This window comes from Meriones unguiculatus, chromosome 2 (genome assembly GCF_030254825.1).
Source record: "Meriones unguiculatus strain TT.TT164.6M chromosome 2, Bangor_MerUng_6.1, whole genome shotgun sequence".
NCBI lineage: Eukaryota > Metazoa > Chordata > Mammalia > Rodentia > Muridae > Meriones > Meriones unguiculatus.
The window spans coordinates 28,101,211-28,119,676 of NC_083350.1; the positions used below are offsets into that span (position 1 = coordinate 28,101,211).

At 51.9% G+C, this 18,466-nt stretch overlaps 1 protein-coding gene across 2 annotated transcripts; it reads left to right on the forward strand.

The window, feature by feature from the left end:
* Positions 1-466: 466 nt before the first annotated feature.
* Cdx1 (caudal type homeobox 1) lies at positions 467-18,466 on the forward strand. 2 transcript variants are annotated; one of them, XM_060377212.1, is made up of 4 exons: positions 479-1,007; positions 2,348-2,467; positions 16,728-16,873; positions 17,340-18,466. In XM_060377212.1, exons 1-4 carry the CDS (start codon positions 566-568, stop codon positions 17,577-17,579), a joined length of 948 nt encoding a protein of 315 aa, XP_060233195.1. In that variant the 5' UTR covers positions 479-565; the 3' UTR covers positions 17,580-18,466. The 2 variants fall into 2 exon arrangements, with proteins under 2 accessions (XP_021489393.1, XP_060233195.1); XM_021633718.2 differs by lacking the exon at positions 2,348-2,467 and having other exon boundaries at positions 467-1,007.

The following is an 18,466-nucleotide window of genomic DNA, read 5'->3' on the forward strand; positions in this document are numbered from 1 at the left end:
CAACACCCCCCCACCGCAAGACGCCCTCTACCTTACAGACGGAACCCCGTTTGAAGTCAGCCTTGCTTCCCCCCCTCACCTCAAGCTGGTGGTCACTGCTGACAGCGCCCCTTGCTCTCTGTGCTGTTGTGAGGCTGGCCTAGGGTCCCCCTGCGCCCCTCCCCGCCCCCAGGAAGCCAGTTCCTCCACCTGTAACCCGGGGTCGGTGGTAGGGAGGTCCACGCGACCACCGAAGGAGGAGTTCCTGGACCTTCATCCAGGCCTGGCTCTCTGGGTCCCCAGCCCTCTGGCCCATCCACCTCCCGCTTAGGGCGGCAATTTGTCTCCTTTTGAACCCCCTCGCCCGACGGGCTTCCCCCTTTGATTCGCGGCCCCGAGGCTTCCCCCCGCTTTGAAATGCAAAGCCGCCCGGCTGGGGCCGCGGACTGCCCGCGGCTATAAAAGGCCGGGGTGGGGCAGGCGCGGCGGCGGCCGCGGGTCCAGGTGAGCAGTCGCTGGTCGTCGGGGCGGCCGGCCGGCGCGGCGGCTCCAGGGCCCAGCATGCGCGGGGGACCCTGCGGTCACCATGTACGTGGGCTATGTGCTGGACAAGGACTCCCCCGTGTACCCGGGCCCCGCCAGACCCTCCGGCCTCGGCCTGGGCCCTCCTGCCTACGCTCCCCCAGGCCCAGCGCCCGCACCCCCGCAGTACCCCGACTTCGCGGGTTACACGCACGTGGAGCCGGCGCCCGCGCCCCCTCCGACCTGGGGGCCCTTCCCCGCGCCCAAGGACGACTGGGCAGCTGCCTATGGTCCGGGCCCCGCGGCCCCAGCTGCCAGTCCGGCCCCGCTGGCCTTCGGGCCCCCTCCGGACTTTAGCCCGGTGCCCGCGCCGCCGGGGCCTGGTCCCAGTATCCTGGCGCAGTCCCTCGGAGGCCCGGGGCCACCGTCCTCGCCAGGATCGCAAAGGAGGACACCCTACGAATGGATGCGGCGCAGCGTGGCTGCTGCAGGCGGCGGTAGCAGCGGTAAGGACCCTTCTCCTGCTTGAGCCTCCAGACGGGCTCCTGGCCCTGGCAGGTGCCTGGCGAGGCCCAGGCCACCCTCTCTTTGACCTCTGTCCTGGCCCTGATTGGCTTCTCAAGAGCGTAGCCCAAGACCACTCTTGCCCTGGAGACTCATTTTGTTTTGCTCGTCTTTATCTCTGTGTTATCTCTGGGCTTTGAGAGCTTTGAGTAACCCAACTGAGCCTTTGCCTATAGCTGGGGAAACTGCTATCCCGCAAAGGGACATGGGTCTGTGTAAGTGGTAAGGCCGAAATGCGAAGGCCAGACGCCAGGTCTCCGAAGCAGCACTGGCACTGGAGATCTTCGGAGCTTTTTCCAGGCCTAACTCTGCCACACACACCCAAACACCTATCTGTTGCGGGAACGCCGATCTCCTTCCTCTCCGGGGACCAACTGGCTCCCGGTCCTAGAGTGAAGAGATTGGATCCTACCCTTTGGTTGACAATGCCCCCTTTGGTTGCATTGGCATAGGGGTCCCTACCTAGCCTCCCCAGGACTCTCCCTGAACTCTTGACCCCGGGGGAGGGGCAGTAGAAGCAGTTGGGAAGGTGGCTGCTGTTTGGTTCCTTAGCCTGTGAAGCTCCTGCCCCCGGGCAGGCCTCTCTGATCCACCCTCTTCAAAGGCAGGGGAGGGGGTCTGGACAAAGGCTTAGCTTAATGACGACAGCCTGACCTTTATGGGTCCCCCCTTTGTCATGTAACTGCCTTTGCTTTAGCTCAGTAGTGACTCCTGTTGGCAGGAAAGTGAACAGGGTACCTCATTGTCCGGCTTGTGTTTGGCCCTGTCCTGACAAAGGCCACCTGGCCTTGAGGGCGGGAAGCTGGCCTGCCCACTCTTTGATGTCCAGCCCCTCCTTCCCTTCCCCCAGCTGGGAGCCGGCCTGGGACTTCCTCCACCTCCTCTCCCTTCCCTCCACTTCTCCCACACACCCATCTACTCCCCTGGGCAGCTGCTGGGAGGGTTTGATCAGTAGCTGCAGGCCTCGGTTGTAGTCCCACCCCTCCTTAGAAGTGCAAGGGACACAGGAGCGCCTGTCTGTCTCCAGGGGTACTAGAGGGGTAAGGCTTGGCCACTCACTCCTGTGCCTTGAGTAATAGCAGCTACTAATGTGGAACTCTTATATAACATACTGCTGTGGGTGCTGTCTTCTTCCTGTTTGGAAGGTGATGAAACTATGGGACAAAGATGGTAAATGCTGGCCCAAGGCCACAGCCAGGAACTGGTGGGGCATATGGAACACCATACCTGTATTCTAATCCCATACCTGTATTCTAATCCCTGGATGAGTCACCCTTTCTAGGTCTCTGTTTTATGGTCAATGAAATAAGGAACAGGGGCCGGTTACATGGGGATTTGTATCCAGCTTCAAGCTACAGAAGTCTTGAAAAAGCTGATGGAGAAGAAAATGTTTCATCCTTTGGTATGTGTGTGTGTGTGATGGCTCTGGAGCCTTATGCATAAAGGAAGGGAAAGAGCTTTCAATTGGATGACAAGAGAGGACATATAGGGGCCTTGCCTTCCCCCCCAGCAGCCTTCAGTCTTCCAGTAGCTGCTTCCTGTCGGTCAGATGGCTCAGGAGAGGGGTGAGGAGGTTCCCCTCAGATTGAGCCTTGGAGAAAGGCCATCACTGTGAAACTCTACAAGCAGGAAGGAGTGGGAAAGTAGTCAAAGGAATGGACATTCTGACATTTGAGCTCACGCAAACCTCATTTACCTCTGAGCATGAACTTCCAAGCCCAGCTGCACTGTGGGTCACCTGTCAGGTATAGTCTGTTTTCTGCAGATGGATGGGGCCATGCATGTCCAAAGGCAAAAGAGGTTTTCTCTTGGCTTCAAGAGTAGAGGGCAGGACTGCAGGCTTGAGTTCCCAGGCTTCAGGAAGGGGTTTCTCAGGAACCAGATTAGACAAATTAGGCTGAGCGTACAGGAGTCTGGGCCTTCTAGTCATGTGATTCTCACTAATGCTCCTGAAGTAGGACACAGTGGGACCTGGGGGAAGGGTATAGACTCTCCCCAAGTGAAAAGCTCTCCCCACCCCCTCTGTGGTTCAGTTTCTCCTTCTGGGCACTGAAGACACAGGTTTCCAGAGGTGGCTCTTGTGCAGTGTCTGTGGCAGCTGAGGGCAGTTCACTGCACCCTCCAGTGCCCAGTGACACTGGCCATAATGTGTTCAGCCTTTCTTCGCTCTTTTGAGCACCTGACGGCCTAGAATGTCTGCATTAAAGAGCAGAGACACTGATGAGGAGAGTGAGGACCAGAGGCCATAAGGAAGGTTCCAGATACAGATGAGTCAGTTTAAATTTTTTAAAAAGATTTATTTGTTTTATTTATGTGTACTAGCACTCTGTCTTCATGCACACCAGAAGAGGGCATCATATCCCATTACAGATGGTTGTGAGCCACATGTGGTTGCTGGGAATTGGACTCTGGAAGAGTAACCAGTGATCTTAACTGATGAGCCATCACTTTAGCCCCAGTTTAAAAATTTTTTATGTGGTTTCCAATGTTATTTAGGATGACCAGCACAGTCCTTTCTCAGGTCTCTAAGAGTCTATAGCCCCAAAGCTTGGTTCCCACCCACCTCTGGACCTCACCCCAGGCCACTCCCTTTGGCCACTGTGCTCCAGCACCCAGCCCTCTCTTAAGGCCTCAGGCCTGCCAAGTCTTGTTTCAGGTCCTGTGAACAAGTTTGGTTTTTTTGTTTTGTTTTGTTTTGTTTTTCTTTTTCTCTTCCCTCTGACTCTTTGCATGCCTGGCTCCTTCTCACCTTCAGACCATAGATAAATGAGAGGTCCTCTGTGATTCCCAAATTAGACTACCCTCCTCCACTCCCTTTGATGATTTCTCCTGGGTGTCCTTTAGAAATCCAGCTTGTTCTCTCACTGCATGCTATCTGCTCCCAAAAGATCCAGAACCATGTCTGTCTGACCTAAAGTTGCTTGGGCATCCAGCTCCACGCCTGGCATCAAGTACGTGCTCAATGCCTTCAGTTGGCTGCATGAACCAGAAAAGTGGAGGGGCAGGAGACATTTCAGGAAATAACCTTGGGAGGGGTGGCATCTCAGCTTCCACAGATTTCTAGAGCCCCTCCCTGGGGATTGGACCCATGACTGTCCGGGCAGCATTTCAGGCTATTGGTCGAAGACTGGATGCCCTCCCACACTTGGTCCGTGCTCCTGAATCTAAGCAATGGGAGCAGCCAAGGCTAGACTGTGATTTGATTTGGTTTTATCCTAAGATCGGGTGCTGGACGAAGGAGTGGAGGGGTGAGCTTCAGTTAGGCTGCAGTCTAGGAACAAAGGATTAGCCAGTTCTGAGAGAGCCGTGTCACTTCTGAAGCCAGGGTGCAAACGATTATTACAAGGGGCTCTATTGTCTGTCTTGCCACTTGTTTAAATATGAGTCTTCCTGTCAGGATGCTATAATTGTCCTTCATCAGAGGCTCAGTCTGTCTTCTTGTGACTGAACGATGACTTACAGATGTCAACAACGATGGGTCATTGTACTGGGGTTTAGATCCTGTCTAATCCCCTCAGCTTCACGTGGGAAATGAGACACAGGAAAGGATGAACATGTTTCTCCCTGTCCCATACCCCGTAGCCACAGCCACTAACCTGGACTCTCACTTCTGACCTTTCATGAATGCTCCACCCATCTTCTAAACCACTGCCAGGCTTCCCTTATTAGGGCACATCACTGCTCAAGAGCAACCCGGGTTCCCATTTCTGGTTTTTCCATTTCTGTGGCATCTACAGGCAAACTCAGTGCTGAAGACACTCTCCCAATAGTTTGCTTAGAAGCCCAGGGACTTATTGGATACTATTAGATGTTGAGCCTTGGGAGACTCAGCTCTGGATTTGCAATTCTCTTAGATGCCATGTAGCCAGGGGCACATTAAACAGCATCATTTCTTTTCTCTTTCTCCTTATTCATCATCATCATCGTCATCATCATGATTTTTTGAGACAGAATAGCCCTGGCTATCCTGGAACTCACTCTGTAGACCAGGCTGGCCTCAAACTCAGAGATCTTCTGCCTCTGTCTCCATAATGCTGGGGTTAAAGACATGTGCCACCACTACCCAACCTTTTGGTTATTTTTGTTGTGGTGGTTTTAAAGAATTTTATTGGTATAGGAAGCTGTACGCCACAGCACGTGTACAAATTCAGAGTACAACTGTGTAGAGTCGGTTCTCTCCTTCCACCTTTCCGTAGGCTCCAGGAATCAAACTCAGACCATCAGACTTGGGTAGCAAATGCTTTTACCCGCTGAGCCTTTTCACTGGCACCTAACTTGGATAATTTCTCAAAGCCATGGTACCTGTAAAGCACAACCCAGCATCATGCAGGTACCCAGTGCTCAGTGACACTTCTTGGCAGGTGTGAACTAACCTAAGCTCATATTTTCTGCATGTTCATCCTGGGCCCCTTATCTGTCCTGACTTCTTCCCTCTACTGCATCTTTACCAGTGCAAGTGCTGCTCCTTTTCCAAGGCTGCCTCCTCCAGGAACCAGCCCTCCACCCCCCACCCCCCAATTCTCCCCACTCCAAATTCTGTCCTTGGAGTGAAGGACAATTATAGCCTACGGACAGCCCCTTGTTTTAGCAATCTCTGTCATTATCTGCTTCGATCAAGTTGCTTATTCTTGCCACTTGCCAACGGTAATCCCAAGAGCCAGTCCTAATCAACCTCCCTTATGCCCTGGCTTGCACATAGTAGGGGTTCATCACGTAGGCACTATGCAAAGCGCTCCTTTTGGGCTACTTTCCTGAGGTCTCAGAACTACCCCACACTTTGGACACACAGTACAGATAAAATTGAAGAGGCTTGGGGAGGCCATGTGGCCTATCTAAGCTCACACAGCTAGGGTATGGTGGCATACAGTTCCAACCAGGATCCATAGCCTGCCCAGGGTTTGTCAAACAGTAACAGCCTCAAGGACCCAGCCCCAGGTCTCTCCTCTGCTGCACGCTTTCCGGCCAGTGCGCACCCAGGTGAGGGAAAAGAGGCCAGCAGGGAGGAGCTGGGTGAGGTGGGAGGGAAGGAGAGGGCGGGGGGAAGAGAGTAGGCCCCGCAGGGCTGACTTTTTAAAGCTGGCTTTCCCTATAGCAGAAGCTGTACCTGACACCTCAGCTCTCAGATGTAGCTGGGAATGACCTAGTTAGAAAGTGGCAGGAGATTTTTATTTTTTTATTTATTTTTTTTATTGTTGTGGACCATGTCCCCTTTCCCCCAGCAGATCTTGTGCTTAGAGCCCCAGGAGTTATTCTGACATTCAGACAGCTTTGTTAGCAGCAGGGGCCAGCTTTTGGGAAGGAAGTCCTCTTCCTGGACAGGCCTCTTGGGACAGGCCTGAAGCTCCTGGGATTCACAAGCAGCCACAACATCTGGAGTCAGGGTCATCGGCATATTTTGCTACCCTTTCCCCATGTCTCCCCCCAGCCCTCATCTTTTCATGAGAAGAAAGGAGAAGCCTGAGCTTGCCACTTTGTGCTTGCCTCCTTCATGCCTGCCTGGGTGCTGAAATAAAACCCAGACCCCTCGGCAAGAGATTCTGTTGGTCCTCAAGCCACAACTTGTGCCTTCCCTCTCTCTATCCCTTCTTCCCTTCATCCTTTCTTTCAGGAAGGCAGACAGTGTTATTCTCTTCTGTGCTGAACATTCTGTTGGTTGATGGGCACTATGGCTGAAGAAAGGTGGGACCACCTGCCCCCAGAGAACTGGTACTCAGCTAGTCACTCTAATCCTCCTTCTGAGGGTCTTTGCAGAAGTGGTTTTCTCTCTCTGGAGTATTGTTCACCATATGTAACATGGAAGCTAACTTCTCAACCTTCAGGTCTTGGCCTACACGCCAATTCCTCCAAGAACCTTCCCCAAGGCTAAATAAAAAAGGTGCACCCTCCAACCAACATAGCCCAGCCTCAGCTCCTTATTCATAGTCTTCCAAACTCCTGATCACAGTGGTAGTTGCTTAATTGGCACGCTCACTTTTCACATGCCTGACACGGGAGCACAGACCAGATTAGTGCTGAGCACTTGGCATAGTTTAGACGAAATGAGCTGGTGTCTCTCAGGCACTCAGTGTGTGTGCTCAGCCCCTCTTCAAATGCAGCACTACTGACGCTAGAATGGGACACTTCTCCGTTGGCTTTGAGGCTAAGTGAAGATGTGGAGGCAGTAGCAACAGGCAGGATGGGCTGCCTTGGAGGCCGAGCCATCAGCTGAAGGGATGGCGCTGCACTCTATTGAGGGTCCTTGTAGAATAAATTTGGAAGAATGACAATGGAAGGAGCTTCAGCTAGCGTAAACTCAGCGCGGTGAGGAGAGCTCGGTAGCTTGGGCTCCTGGTCCCCAGCGGGCAGAACGGTGGTGTCTAATAGAACTTCCTGTCACAGATCTGGACTGTCTAAGCCAGCTACCAGAACATACAGTGGCTAAGCACTTGAAATCTGGTTAGTGCAACAAAGAGACCAAATATAAACAAAAACAGAACGGCTCCAGTGGCTTACCTGGGGACATACGAGCAGAGCATGGCCAATCTAGGAGAAGACTTTCAGGGCCATCTAACCCTAAACTTTAAAATTATTATTTCATGTGTATGAATGTTTTGCTTGGGTTTATATCTGTACCCCCAACGTGTGTGCCTGGTGCCTGTGGAGACTAGCAAGGGGCATCCGATCCCTTAGAACTAGACTTACGAATGGTTGTGAGCCACCATCGGGTGATGGGAATTAAACCCAGCTCCCTGGAAAAGCAGCCAATGCTCTCAACTTCTGAGACACCTCTCCAGCCCAAGACTTTAAAGTTCCTTTTTTGTTTTTTTCCTTCTTCTTCTTCTTCTTTTTCTTCTTCTTCTTCTTCTTTTTTTTTTTTTTTTTTTGCTGCCTTCCAAAACCAGGTCTGGTTGTAGATCTCGGGGAAGCTTTGGCGGTCAAGATATACACTATGCTTGAGGGCCACTGAGTGTAGCTGTGATAAATGATGCTGAGTGGGAAGAAAAATTGGTTCAGGAGGGCCCTCACCCAGGCTATGATTGCCTTGTGAGCTTCCTCAGACTTGGCTATACTTAACCCAATCCCACCCAGCCCTGCCAACCTCATTGTTCCTCTGGGACCTGGGTGAGGAACTATGATAGAATAGTCTGTAGTTACCTTTCAGCCAACACAAGGAAAAATGGTGGGCTCAGCAGGAAGCCCCATGACTCCAGAATGGCTTCCAGTATCCTGAGGATGGACAGGGTACAACCACTGCAGCAGACACCCTGCCACAGCTGACACAGAGAAAGAAACAGTCTCAAACTGAGACTGCATGGTAACTGATGGCCGATCAGTTCTCCACACTCCGGGGTGTTCTTTGACTTGTGACTTTCCATGAGGCAACATTCCTCCTGTTCCCAAGGGAGCACTCTAGCATCCGCTTCTGCAAATAGCTCAGTTCTGCTTTTTTGGGTTCTTAGCCCTTTGCCCTTTACAAACTGTTTTCACATCTATTCTGTGTGTTGGGCAGGGAGGGGACCCAGGAAGGCACAAACACTTGTCTGGTCATTTGAGAAAGGATACAGACTGGGCCACCTCCCAGCTCTTTGCCTTGGTGCTAGGTTTGGACCCTTAATGAATACCTGGCTTTTGCAGATCTTGGTAGAGGGCAGAGAGCTAACAACACAGGAGTGCCCCTACCCTGTCACTTTTTGGTAGCCCTCTTGGGTTAATATGGAGGGCACCCTAGGAAGTCTTATATTAAAGTTATTTGTAGGCTCAGCATACTTGGAGTTCTTTCTTCTCACACACCTTTTCTATACAAAAGATATCCACCCTGTTCTTGTCTCTCTTTCCAGGACACAATACCATCCAGCTTTCCCTCAGTAGATGGGGATTGTGGAGGCACAGAATGGAGAAGGGGGTCCTACCAAGAGTCAGGGGCATTACTGGCACAAATCACCCAAGCCGGAACCTATTCTCTGGTGTTCTCCCTCAGTCTCCACAAGGCTTGGGAAAGGCATTGGCTAATAGTGCTCAGAGGTTGGCAAGGAAACTGGTCTTCCAACTACCTTTGAACCCCCTTTATCTTTCTTTCCTTCTCTTTGTTCCTTGGCTTGGCAGCTGTCCTCATCACATGACCCAATGACCTTTCTGGACCTGTTCTCTCATCTCCTTGAAGAGGGATTCAATGGCTTCCTTTCCCTTCTTCCCTAAGCATCCCCCAAGCAGGCACCACATGTATAGGTGGGCAGGCCATTGACCCCTGCTCCTCTGTGCTGGAGGGTGTGTTGTTGGGCCCTCCCTATGTGTGTATCTGAGCACTATGTGTATAGGTGAGCACTGAGGAAAACTCAAGGGTTGCACAGTACTTGAGCATAGGGGACCTGTGATCTGGGGTTTTAGTTCCCTGGGAAAGCACATACCTAACGTATATGAAGGTCTGGGTTTCATGCCCTGGTGCTGACACCCACCTCTCATCAGGAGAGACTGAGACCCACAGATGAGGGTCTTGCTTACAAACACTGGAGCTGGAACTTGCTAAAGATGAGAGGGCAGAGGTGTAGCTGAGAGGCAGACCTGGGCTTGATCCTCAGTACCACTCCTCCCCACCCCCACCACACACATCCCAAATGGTAAGGAGGGGAAGACCCAACCCAGGAAAGACCCAAGCAATAAGTATTTTTAACAAACTCTCATACATGTATGTGTTTGCATGTGTGTGTACATGCTTGGGTAGAGGTGGCATCTTAATGTACAGCCACTTGAGGTGGCCCACCCAGTGAGAGATCACAGATGGTCTGGCCTGGACTTGAGACCCATGTCCTGATAGTCAGAGTTAGTCAGCCCTTGGAGCCACAAACCCAGAAGGAAGTGCTGACCTAGAGACCAGTTGCTTTTCTGGGAGTCAGTCTGTCTTGGAGCAGAGGTCAGGTTCTCCTTGTCTGCTGTGTGCTGGATGGGGCCCGAAATGCAAGCCACCACAAGTCTATCTCTGTCTTCCAGCTGGGCAGGCCTGTTGTCTAGGCTCTCAGACTGGGAAATCAGCCTTAGAGTTCCTTCACCAATAATAACAAACACAATCTAAGAATCAACAAACATTGGGAGCCTCCTGCTTCCAAGTTGGAAGGAACCTTACAAATCCAGAATGGCGCCAGGACACAGTCCCATTTCCTGGCATTTCTACAGGGCACCACTCCACTACTACTGGGAAAGAGTGGGCTCTGTCTGTGTACCTGCTATATGCCAGGTATTACAGCAGGAGCCCTCCTCGTCTCAGGTGAAATCCTGTACCTCCCGAGGCTGGAGAGGATTGTGGGAAACCATGCTTGTGTGATGGGATCTGTGTGATGGGTTCTAGTGTGTTTCTGAGAACAAATAGGCCTAGCTTTTCAAACATGTTTTATCTACATTTGTTTGGGCTTTGTGGGTCCCTGGGGTGAAATTCAGGTCATTAGGCTTGGCAGTAAACACCTTTCCTCAACCATCTCCTCAGCCCTAGATGGTCTTGAATACCATTATTTGGTATATAAACCTCACCGAGCCCCAGTTTCTTGAATGTAAAAGCAGGGTACATAGCCAGGTGTGGTGGTGCATGCCTTTAATCCCAGCAGAGGCAGGCAGATCTCTTTGTGAGCTTGAGGACAGGCCAGCCAAAGCAAGTTCCAAGCCAGGGCTACCCAGAAAAAACCTGTCTCAAACAACAACTACGGTGGGGGGTGGGGGGAGATACTTTAAACCATCCCACAAACAGGCTATTAAGGTACATACACAAAGTGTTTGGCCCATGGCCGTGGTGACCTTAATGGTTATCTCCATATTACAAATACAGAAAATAGGGCCCAGAGAAGTAGGATGATGATCCATAACCATCCTGACACGTAGGCGCCCTGCATATCCCTAGAGATCTGCTTGTTCAAACAACCGAATACCAGAGACACCTGGAAAGCTAGGTAGCCAAGTAGCAAACCCCAGGAGCCAACGTCAGTCCTACCCACTCCAAATCTGGGGCCAGGATTTTCAGGCCAGCTCACCAGGAGTACTGAAGCTAAGGGCCAGGCACTGAGAGCCATCTGCCCGTGGCTTCCCTGGACCTTAAACTACACTTGCTTCAGAGACGTGGAGTTTTGTTCATGCCTCCTATGCAGCCCCGTTCCACAGGGTTGAGGCATTCTGCCGGTGACCGAACCAGAGCAGAGGGTGAGCCTTCCATGAAAGTCTGCGCCCTCTCCCCTTACCCATTCTCACTGGCATCTTGCCTAGAAATCACTCATTCTGTGTCTGGGAGTGGCTGGCCCCTCATCAGACACCTGTTCTAGGAGCCTGGACTTCCCCCTTAGCCCCAGTGTCCCAGGGGCCTGTAAATCATTCACCCTGGCCTCCTCCCTGCTCTGTTCCTCTCCTGCACCACCTCGCCCTTCCTCTCTGGGTTCCAGGGGGGGACACACGTGCTCACAAAAGATTATCAGGGAGGAGGATACAGGCTTGAGTTCTGTTCAGAGTTTCGGAACCCGGGGCTCCTGACTGTCACTGAAAATACAATTTCCAAGGATGGGGGAGGGGCTCACAGGGCCCCACCCCTGGCTGAGGAGCTATTGGCAGTTGATGGCTGCTGAGAAAAGGAGAGTCATTTTTCTTTGGTGTGGCCACTGTAGGTTACCCATGCTCCAATGGATGACCCCACACCCATGTGAATGCAAACAGCACTAAGTGGATTCTAGGTTAGAGGAGAAGGAAGAGAAGGAAGAGGAAGAAGAGGGGGGAGAAGGTGGATGAAGTTGGGAAGGAAATGGGAGCCCCCAGAGGAGCTGGAGGACAAAGTGGTGGATATGATAAAAATCCATTGTGTACATGTATGAAATTCTTAAAGATAAATATAAACAATTTTTTAAATAGAGTTCAGGGGTTGGAATGTCCTCAATAGAGCGCTGTCTTAACATGCACAAAACCCTGGGTTCAATTTTTAGTATAAGCCAGAGGTTGGGCTACACGCCTGTAATTTCAGTACTTAGAAACAGAAGGATCACGACTTTAAAATCATCCTCAGCTGCGTAATGAGTTCAAGGCTAGCCTGGGCTGGAGATCCTGTCTTTATTAAAAAAAAAAAAAAAAAAAAAAAAAATTAAGGACCAGGCCTGGTGAGACAGATCTGAGGCCAAGGCAGGAAGCTTTCACGTTCAAGAATCACCTGGGCTGCAATGTAAATTCAGAGTTTGCCTGGGTGACTTTGTCTCAAGGTTTAAAAAGTACAAAAAGGGCTGGGGAACATGTCCTCGTGGTAGAATGCTCCTTTGTTGTGATGAGGCCTTGAAACTGATCCCCAGCGAAACGTCCGCGCACATACGCACGCACATACACGATCACATGCACACACGACATATAAAAATTATTCCGAGGACATCTGCACACGGTGAAAGCTGAAACCCTGCAAAGTCCCTCTCCTCCCTGTGGCTTTCCAGCTCCACCTGCTTCCTGTACATACCTTCAAAAAAAAAAAAAAGAACTAAGTATGAAACTGTAAAATTAGTTACACAAATATGTACGATGATATGGCAGGGGTTTTTTTGTTGTCGTTTTTTTTGAGACAGGGTTTCTCTGTGTAGGCTTGGTGATCCTGGAACTCCCCCTGTAGACCAGGCTGGCCTTGAATTCAGAGATCCACCTGCCTCCAGAGTGCTGCCATTAAAGGCACGCACCACCTCTGCTGGGCATTATGGCCGGCTTTTTAGGTTTACATTTTAAAAAATTATTTGTGTATTTTTTTGTGTGTGTGCATGTATGTGTTCATAAACAGATGCGTCCCAACTGTACCTGGGTGTGTGGAGACCAAAAATGAACTTTGAATATCTTTCTCTATTGCCCTCCAACTTTTTATTTGTTGATTTATTTATTTTTGGAGACAGGGTTTTTTGTTTGTTTGTTTGTTTTGTTGTTTTGTTTTGTTTTTTTCACTGAAGCCAGAGCTCACCACCATTTCAGCTAGACTGGCTGGCCAGTGAGTGTCAGGGACTCATTTGTCTCCACCCTGCACCCCCACAACTGGGATTATAGATGAGGGGGCCCCCATAACTAGCTTTTGCGTGGGTGCTGAGGATCTGAACCAGGGTCCTCATGCTTGTGTATCCGAGCACTTTCTTACAGCAGCCATCTTCCTGGCCTGGTAGCAAGCTTTTCTTACAGCACCCTGTGTCTTGCTCCCGCATGCACAGGTCTTAACAGTCGCCTAGTGCTCCTGTCCACGGGCGTTCCGTATCTTAGTTCAACGGCTCCCCACTCATAGACATGGACATTGTTTTTAGTCACTGCTGTGGGCAGTTCTCTGTGAGGGTATGCCCTAGAAGTAGAGCTTATGGCCCAAAGCTCTGTGTTTGTGAAAGCTGGCCTACATGATGCTTAGTTAGCGTCTATGAGGGCGCTCCAGTTAGTGCTCGCCCTGGACAATAGGTGGGAGTCCCCCGTTTTGGGGACCATATGGGAAATCAAACATTTTGTTCACTGTCAGGCTGTTTTCCTAGAATCAATCTGTGTGCTTTAAGCAGCTGGACTGGATAGAAGTTGGCCAATAGTTTCCTAATGCTACCAAGCCCTCTCCAGGCCTACAGACGAGGGCTCCACTGACCCTGATGGGCTCAGAAGTGCTGCGATGCAGTCGGTACCCTGTGTCTGTCTAGTCCCCATCCTCTGTTTCAGAAAGAGCCAGCTGGAGAACAGGATACCCTACTCTCAGTTCAATGCCAAGCTGGCCTCAGTGCACAGCTTTCTGTGGCCTGGCTCCCAGCTGTAAATGACTATTGTGGGTCCCTACTCCTCGGCACAAGGAGAGGGAGCGACAGAGAGGGAGATGGAGACAGAGAGAGGGCAAGCAAGCTAGGTGCTAAGAGAAATGCCGCCTTCATGACTGAGCCCTGGGCTCTTGTAAACAGAGCCCCATCTGCTGCCCAGACTATTCTTGGAGACAGGTAGGAGTCTTCCTGGCATTTGAAAGCCCCAGCCCAAGGCCCTCAACCCCAGTCCAGGCCAGGCTTTTCATTCTACCCTTGCCATGGTCTGACCCTCCGTTCCAGGGAGTGGATATAGAACTGTGATCTGCCAACACAGCTCTGTGGTATCTAAATATGGTGAAGGGGAGTTGTGCATTGGAGGTAGCAGAGAGAGCTCTAGACTAGAGGGTGTGCCATTAGCTCCTGTGTCCCCACTTGTCCTCCTGTAACCCTGACTCTGCCGGAAGGTTGGACTAGATCTAACAGGGGCACCTAACTTTTTGACATTATTACTTTAAGTGGTAGTCTAAAGATGTGTAGGGCTGCATTCAGGTCATCCTGGAACACTTGTGACCCACAGCTGCGATCGGACGTGCCTGGAAGAACTCACAGCCCTCTTATTTAGGCCTGTAGTAGCCTCACGACCACCTTAAGCCATGGGCTCTTCATCTGTAAGATGACCGGGGACCGAAATCCCAAGACTCCCAGCTCTAGCTAGTGACCCCAGTGGGCTGTGGGTTTGGGGCCCAGCTAGGCTGTGGTGGTGGTAGCCTCAGGCAGAGCTGTTCGGAGCCAAGATTGACTTTCCTAGGTCAAGAAAGAGCCCCATCTGGAGCCAAGGCCTCAGCAGCCTCTCCCTGAGCCCCTCCTCTCACTAGGCCTGGCACGGGGCTGCAGGCTGTCCTGTGCTCCATCTCTGCTGTCAGGTGGTACTGTGAGTTTGGTGCATATGGAAGTGGCCAGTGTGGTTCTGTGCTCTGGCAGAAAACCAGGGAGAAGCCGCCTAGGAACAGCTGTTGTCTCCCATTCCCCACTTGGCTGGAGGCGAGCCTAGGTCTGTCCTGCCAAGCTGTGTGGGATGAATGGGTGGAGGTACGGCCAGATGTGGGGCTTTAGTGCAGGGGCACAGGGGGACAGGCAGAGCCAGGGCACAGAGTGGAGCAGGGAGGCAAAGGCCAGGCTGTTGGTGGACACGTGGCAGGAGGGCTTCCAGGGTTATGGCAAGATCCGTTGTGCCCTGGTGTGTGCATGCCTGCTGTCAGCATAAACCTTCCAGTTTAGCCGTGTATTTAGCTTCTTACAGAGAAAGCTGGTGTTCACCCAGGTCTCATCCTGTAATACTTGCCCCAGGTGGCCCTCCAAGCTCAGCCCCAAAGACAACCCTGATGTTAATAACCGCAGGCAGCCTTTAAGTTCAGCTCCTGGCCGAGGCAGCACCATCTAAAAGCCAAGTCGCCACCCTCTCATCTTAGGACAGGGCCCGGTCTCCCCGCCCCGCCTCTTCCTGCCCCCACCCCACTCTGCTTTCCACACAACAGCCAGAAAAACATGAAAGGAGGACACATGTCCCCTCTGCTTAGAGCCCTGCAGTGGCTCCTGTTCCAGACAGAGTACAGCCTAAGCCCTTTCCCTTGACATCTGCCTCGCCCCCTGTGCTCTTTGCATCCTTGTCCCACCATCTTCCTCACTCACCCTCTGATGCACCTCCGCCTCCATGTTTCCTCCACCAGAGTCTGTTTCTCTGGGTATCTTGTTCATATTCTTTCTATTTCAGTTAGGCTTCAAGAGCTGTTGATTTTTAGGTTTTTGTTTTTTTTTTTTTTTTTTGCGCAACAGTGTCCCACTACATTCCCCGGGCTGGTTTTGAATCCCTAGATTCAAGCGATCCAGCCGAGGAGCCGGGGCACTTGGTTGGGGCCTGCCACCCGAGTCAGCCAGCACCACTCTTTGAAATTCCCACCACCAAATTCTTACAACCCCTGTCTTCTTTCTTTTCCTCAAAATAATTACCGGTGAACAAAGAGAATGCTTTCCTTTTTTTTTTTTTTTTATTTTTTTATTTTCTTCTTGTCTGCCTCCTTCCCCTAGTATCCAAGCAGGGACTTTTTTCGTTTTGTTCCCTGCCCACCACAGTGGGTAGCTTGAGGCGGAACTGGGTTTGTCTAGTGGAATGAGCTGAGTCACTGCTTCCCTGTGGCTGGACATAGCAGGGAGTGTGGACGGCTCGGGTAGATTGGCCCTCTGGCCCCCCGTGCGACCCTAGAGTAGGGCACCATGTCCTCGGTGTTCCTTCTGGGCGCCTAGCAGACTGTGGGGGCCACCAGTAGCCCTGGGCCTTTCAGTCTTACTTTGGGCTAGCATTCAATAGAACTAAGGAGGCCCCCAAGCCAGGGTACTTCCAAGTCCTGTTTCTCTTCCACCATTGTGTCTTCCCTGCGTAAGAGGAAGGAGTGTCTGGAAACCCCCTTTAGCCTCAGTCTACCCTCACCAGCCAGGAGTCCACTTCATGACACTGGTGCTCTAAGGACAGAGTCAAATCCATCTGGAGAACTTTTTCCTTTTCTTTCTTTCTTTCTTTCTTTCTTTCTTTCTTTCTTTTTTTTCTTCGAGACAGGGTTTCTCTGTGTAGCCTTGGCTGTTCTGGATCCACTTTGTAGATCAGGCTTGCCTCAAACTCACAGAGATCCACCTGCCTCAGCCTTCCAGAGTGCTGGGCTCAAAGGTGTGTGCCACCACCACGCCTGGCTTGGAGGGTTTGTTGCCACCCAGCTTTGAGGCCTTCTGAGGGAGCAGTCAGGGACTTTCCTGCGGCCTCACTTTCCGTGGCTGACAGAGTTGGCTTCAAGCTGTAGTCTTGTCATCAGCTTCTCACCAGGGACTGCCTGGCCCTTCTTGAGTCTTCCACCACACTCACCTTCACTCGTTTCCCCTTCTGCCCCTCAGGTAAGACTCGGACCAAGGACAAGTACCGCGTGGTCTACACAGACCACCAGCGCCTGGAGCTGGAAAAGGAGTTTCACTACAGCCGGTACATCACCATCCGGCGCAAGTCGGAGTTGGCTGCTAACTTGGGGCTCACTGAGCGGCAGGTATGTGGGTCTTCCACCTCAGCTCAAGCAGCAGGGTCCAGGGTGGAGCTTTCTGGCTGCCATGCAGGGCCAGAGCACACAAAAAAGAGAACAGAAAGGTTGTCTCCAGACTGCTGGCACAGTACCACACACTGTACCACTGCCATACCACCAACCAAACCCAACCTTCCTACACACACACACACACACACACACACACACACACGGCGGGAGGGGGGCTAGGGGGCTATAGTGGGCAGTGATCAGTGCTATTCAGACCTAAAGGGAGGACAGTCACAGGACACAGGGGCTATGGAGTAATGAGTCCTAGGAAGGAGGTTACAGAGAAGGGTTTCTAGGGCACGGGGAGAATGTGTTTTAGTCCATAGGGTCTGGTGGCTGGAGCAGAAAGTGGTCCGTAGAGGCCACCTCCCACAGCACAGCTCCCTCCTAACACGTGCTGCATAAGCTCTCTGCAATCCCACAGGTAAAGATCTGGTTCCAGAACCGTCGGGCCAAGGAGCGCAAGGTGAACAAGAAGAAGCAGCAGCAGCAGCAGCAGCAGCAGCAGCAGCAGCAGCAGTCGCTGCCTCCTACACAGCTGCCCCTGCCCCTGGATGGCACCCCTGCCCCATCAGGGCCACCCCTGGGTAGTCTATGCCCCACCAATGCAGGCCTTCTGGGTACCCCCTCTCCAGTGCCTGTCAAGGAGGAGTTTCTACCATAGCCCCTTCCAGCCTGGGGCCCAGGCATCTAGGGACTTGAATGTTGGGTATCTGGCTTTGCTGGGGCCCAAGGAGCCTGTTCTGAGTTCTAGCCCTGCTGCCGACCTTTGGGATCACTGTGGACAAATTGCCTACCTGGGACAAGTAGCCTGCCCACTCTCTGCCTCCCTTAAGCTGGGCTGTGTGAGGAGCCTGTTGGATAAGGATCTCTTAAAGTTCTTGTGATCTAGGCCATGGGGGTAATGGGGAGCCTTAGTGAGAGGTTTTAACCACCTGGAGATATTGCAAGATCTAGAGGACTCAACCAGCATATAAGACAAGGTTGAGGCTCTACCTCCTCCTCCAAGGGCTCCAGGGTGAGGTGGAAGGCTGCTACATGGACCAGACTGGCCCTGGAGAGAAGAGACAGTGTTGAGAGAAAGTGGTACACAGGAGTCTAAACTCCCATGTGAGGTACAGGATGATATCTGTCCCACCTGTCTCCTCATGCAGCCTCACCTCCACCTGCCCTAGCACCCCATGCTCTGCCCTCCCCTAGCCTGGAGGTGGCCACAAAGTTGCCAGGACTGGGTAGGAGCTAGAGGCTGGGCAATTGGTCATTACTCTTGAAACAGAACTTGCTCCTCCCTGGCACTCCAGGGAGGCTTATGGATGGAAGGAAAGCCTCCCAGGGTAGACTCAGAGCCCACATACCTGTTCATGCCCACCTCCCCACAGGCTGTCTATCATACCTAGGAGCCCCCAGACCACGGGGAACTCCCAGCTGGACAGGGATTAAGCGGAGTGGAATCTCTTGGATGCAGCTTCAGGAATAAGTTTTCCCCCTTTAAACAATTTATTAAAAAAAAAAATCATACATAGCATTAAAGGAATTTTTTAAAAAGTTTAA

Excerpts from the sequence above, each read along its gene's own strand:
- Cdx1 (XM_060377212.1), top strand. The coding sequence starts at position 566 with ATGTACGTGGGCTATGTGCTGGACAAGGACTCCCCCGTGTACCCGGGC. Across the intron at positions 1,008-2,347 it reads TGCAGGCGGCGGTAGCAGCG|GTCTCTGTTTTATGGTCAAT; the intron begins GTAAGGACCCTT and ends CACCCTTTCTAG. Across the intron at positions 2,468-16,727 it reads AGAAAATGTTTCATCCTTTG|GTAAGACTCGGACCAAGGAC; the intron begins GTATGTGTGTGT and ends TCTGCCCCTCAG.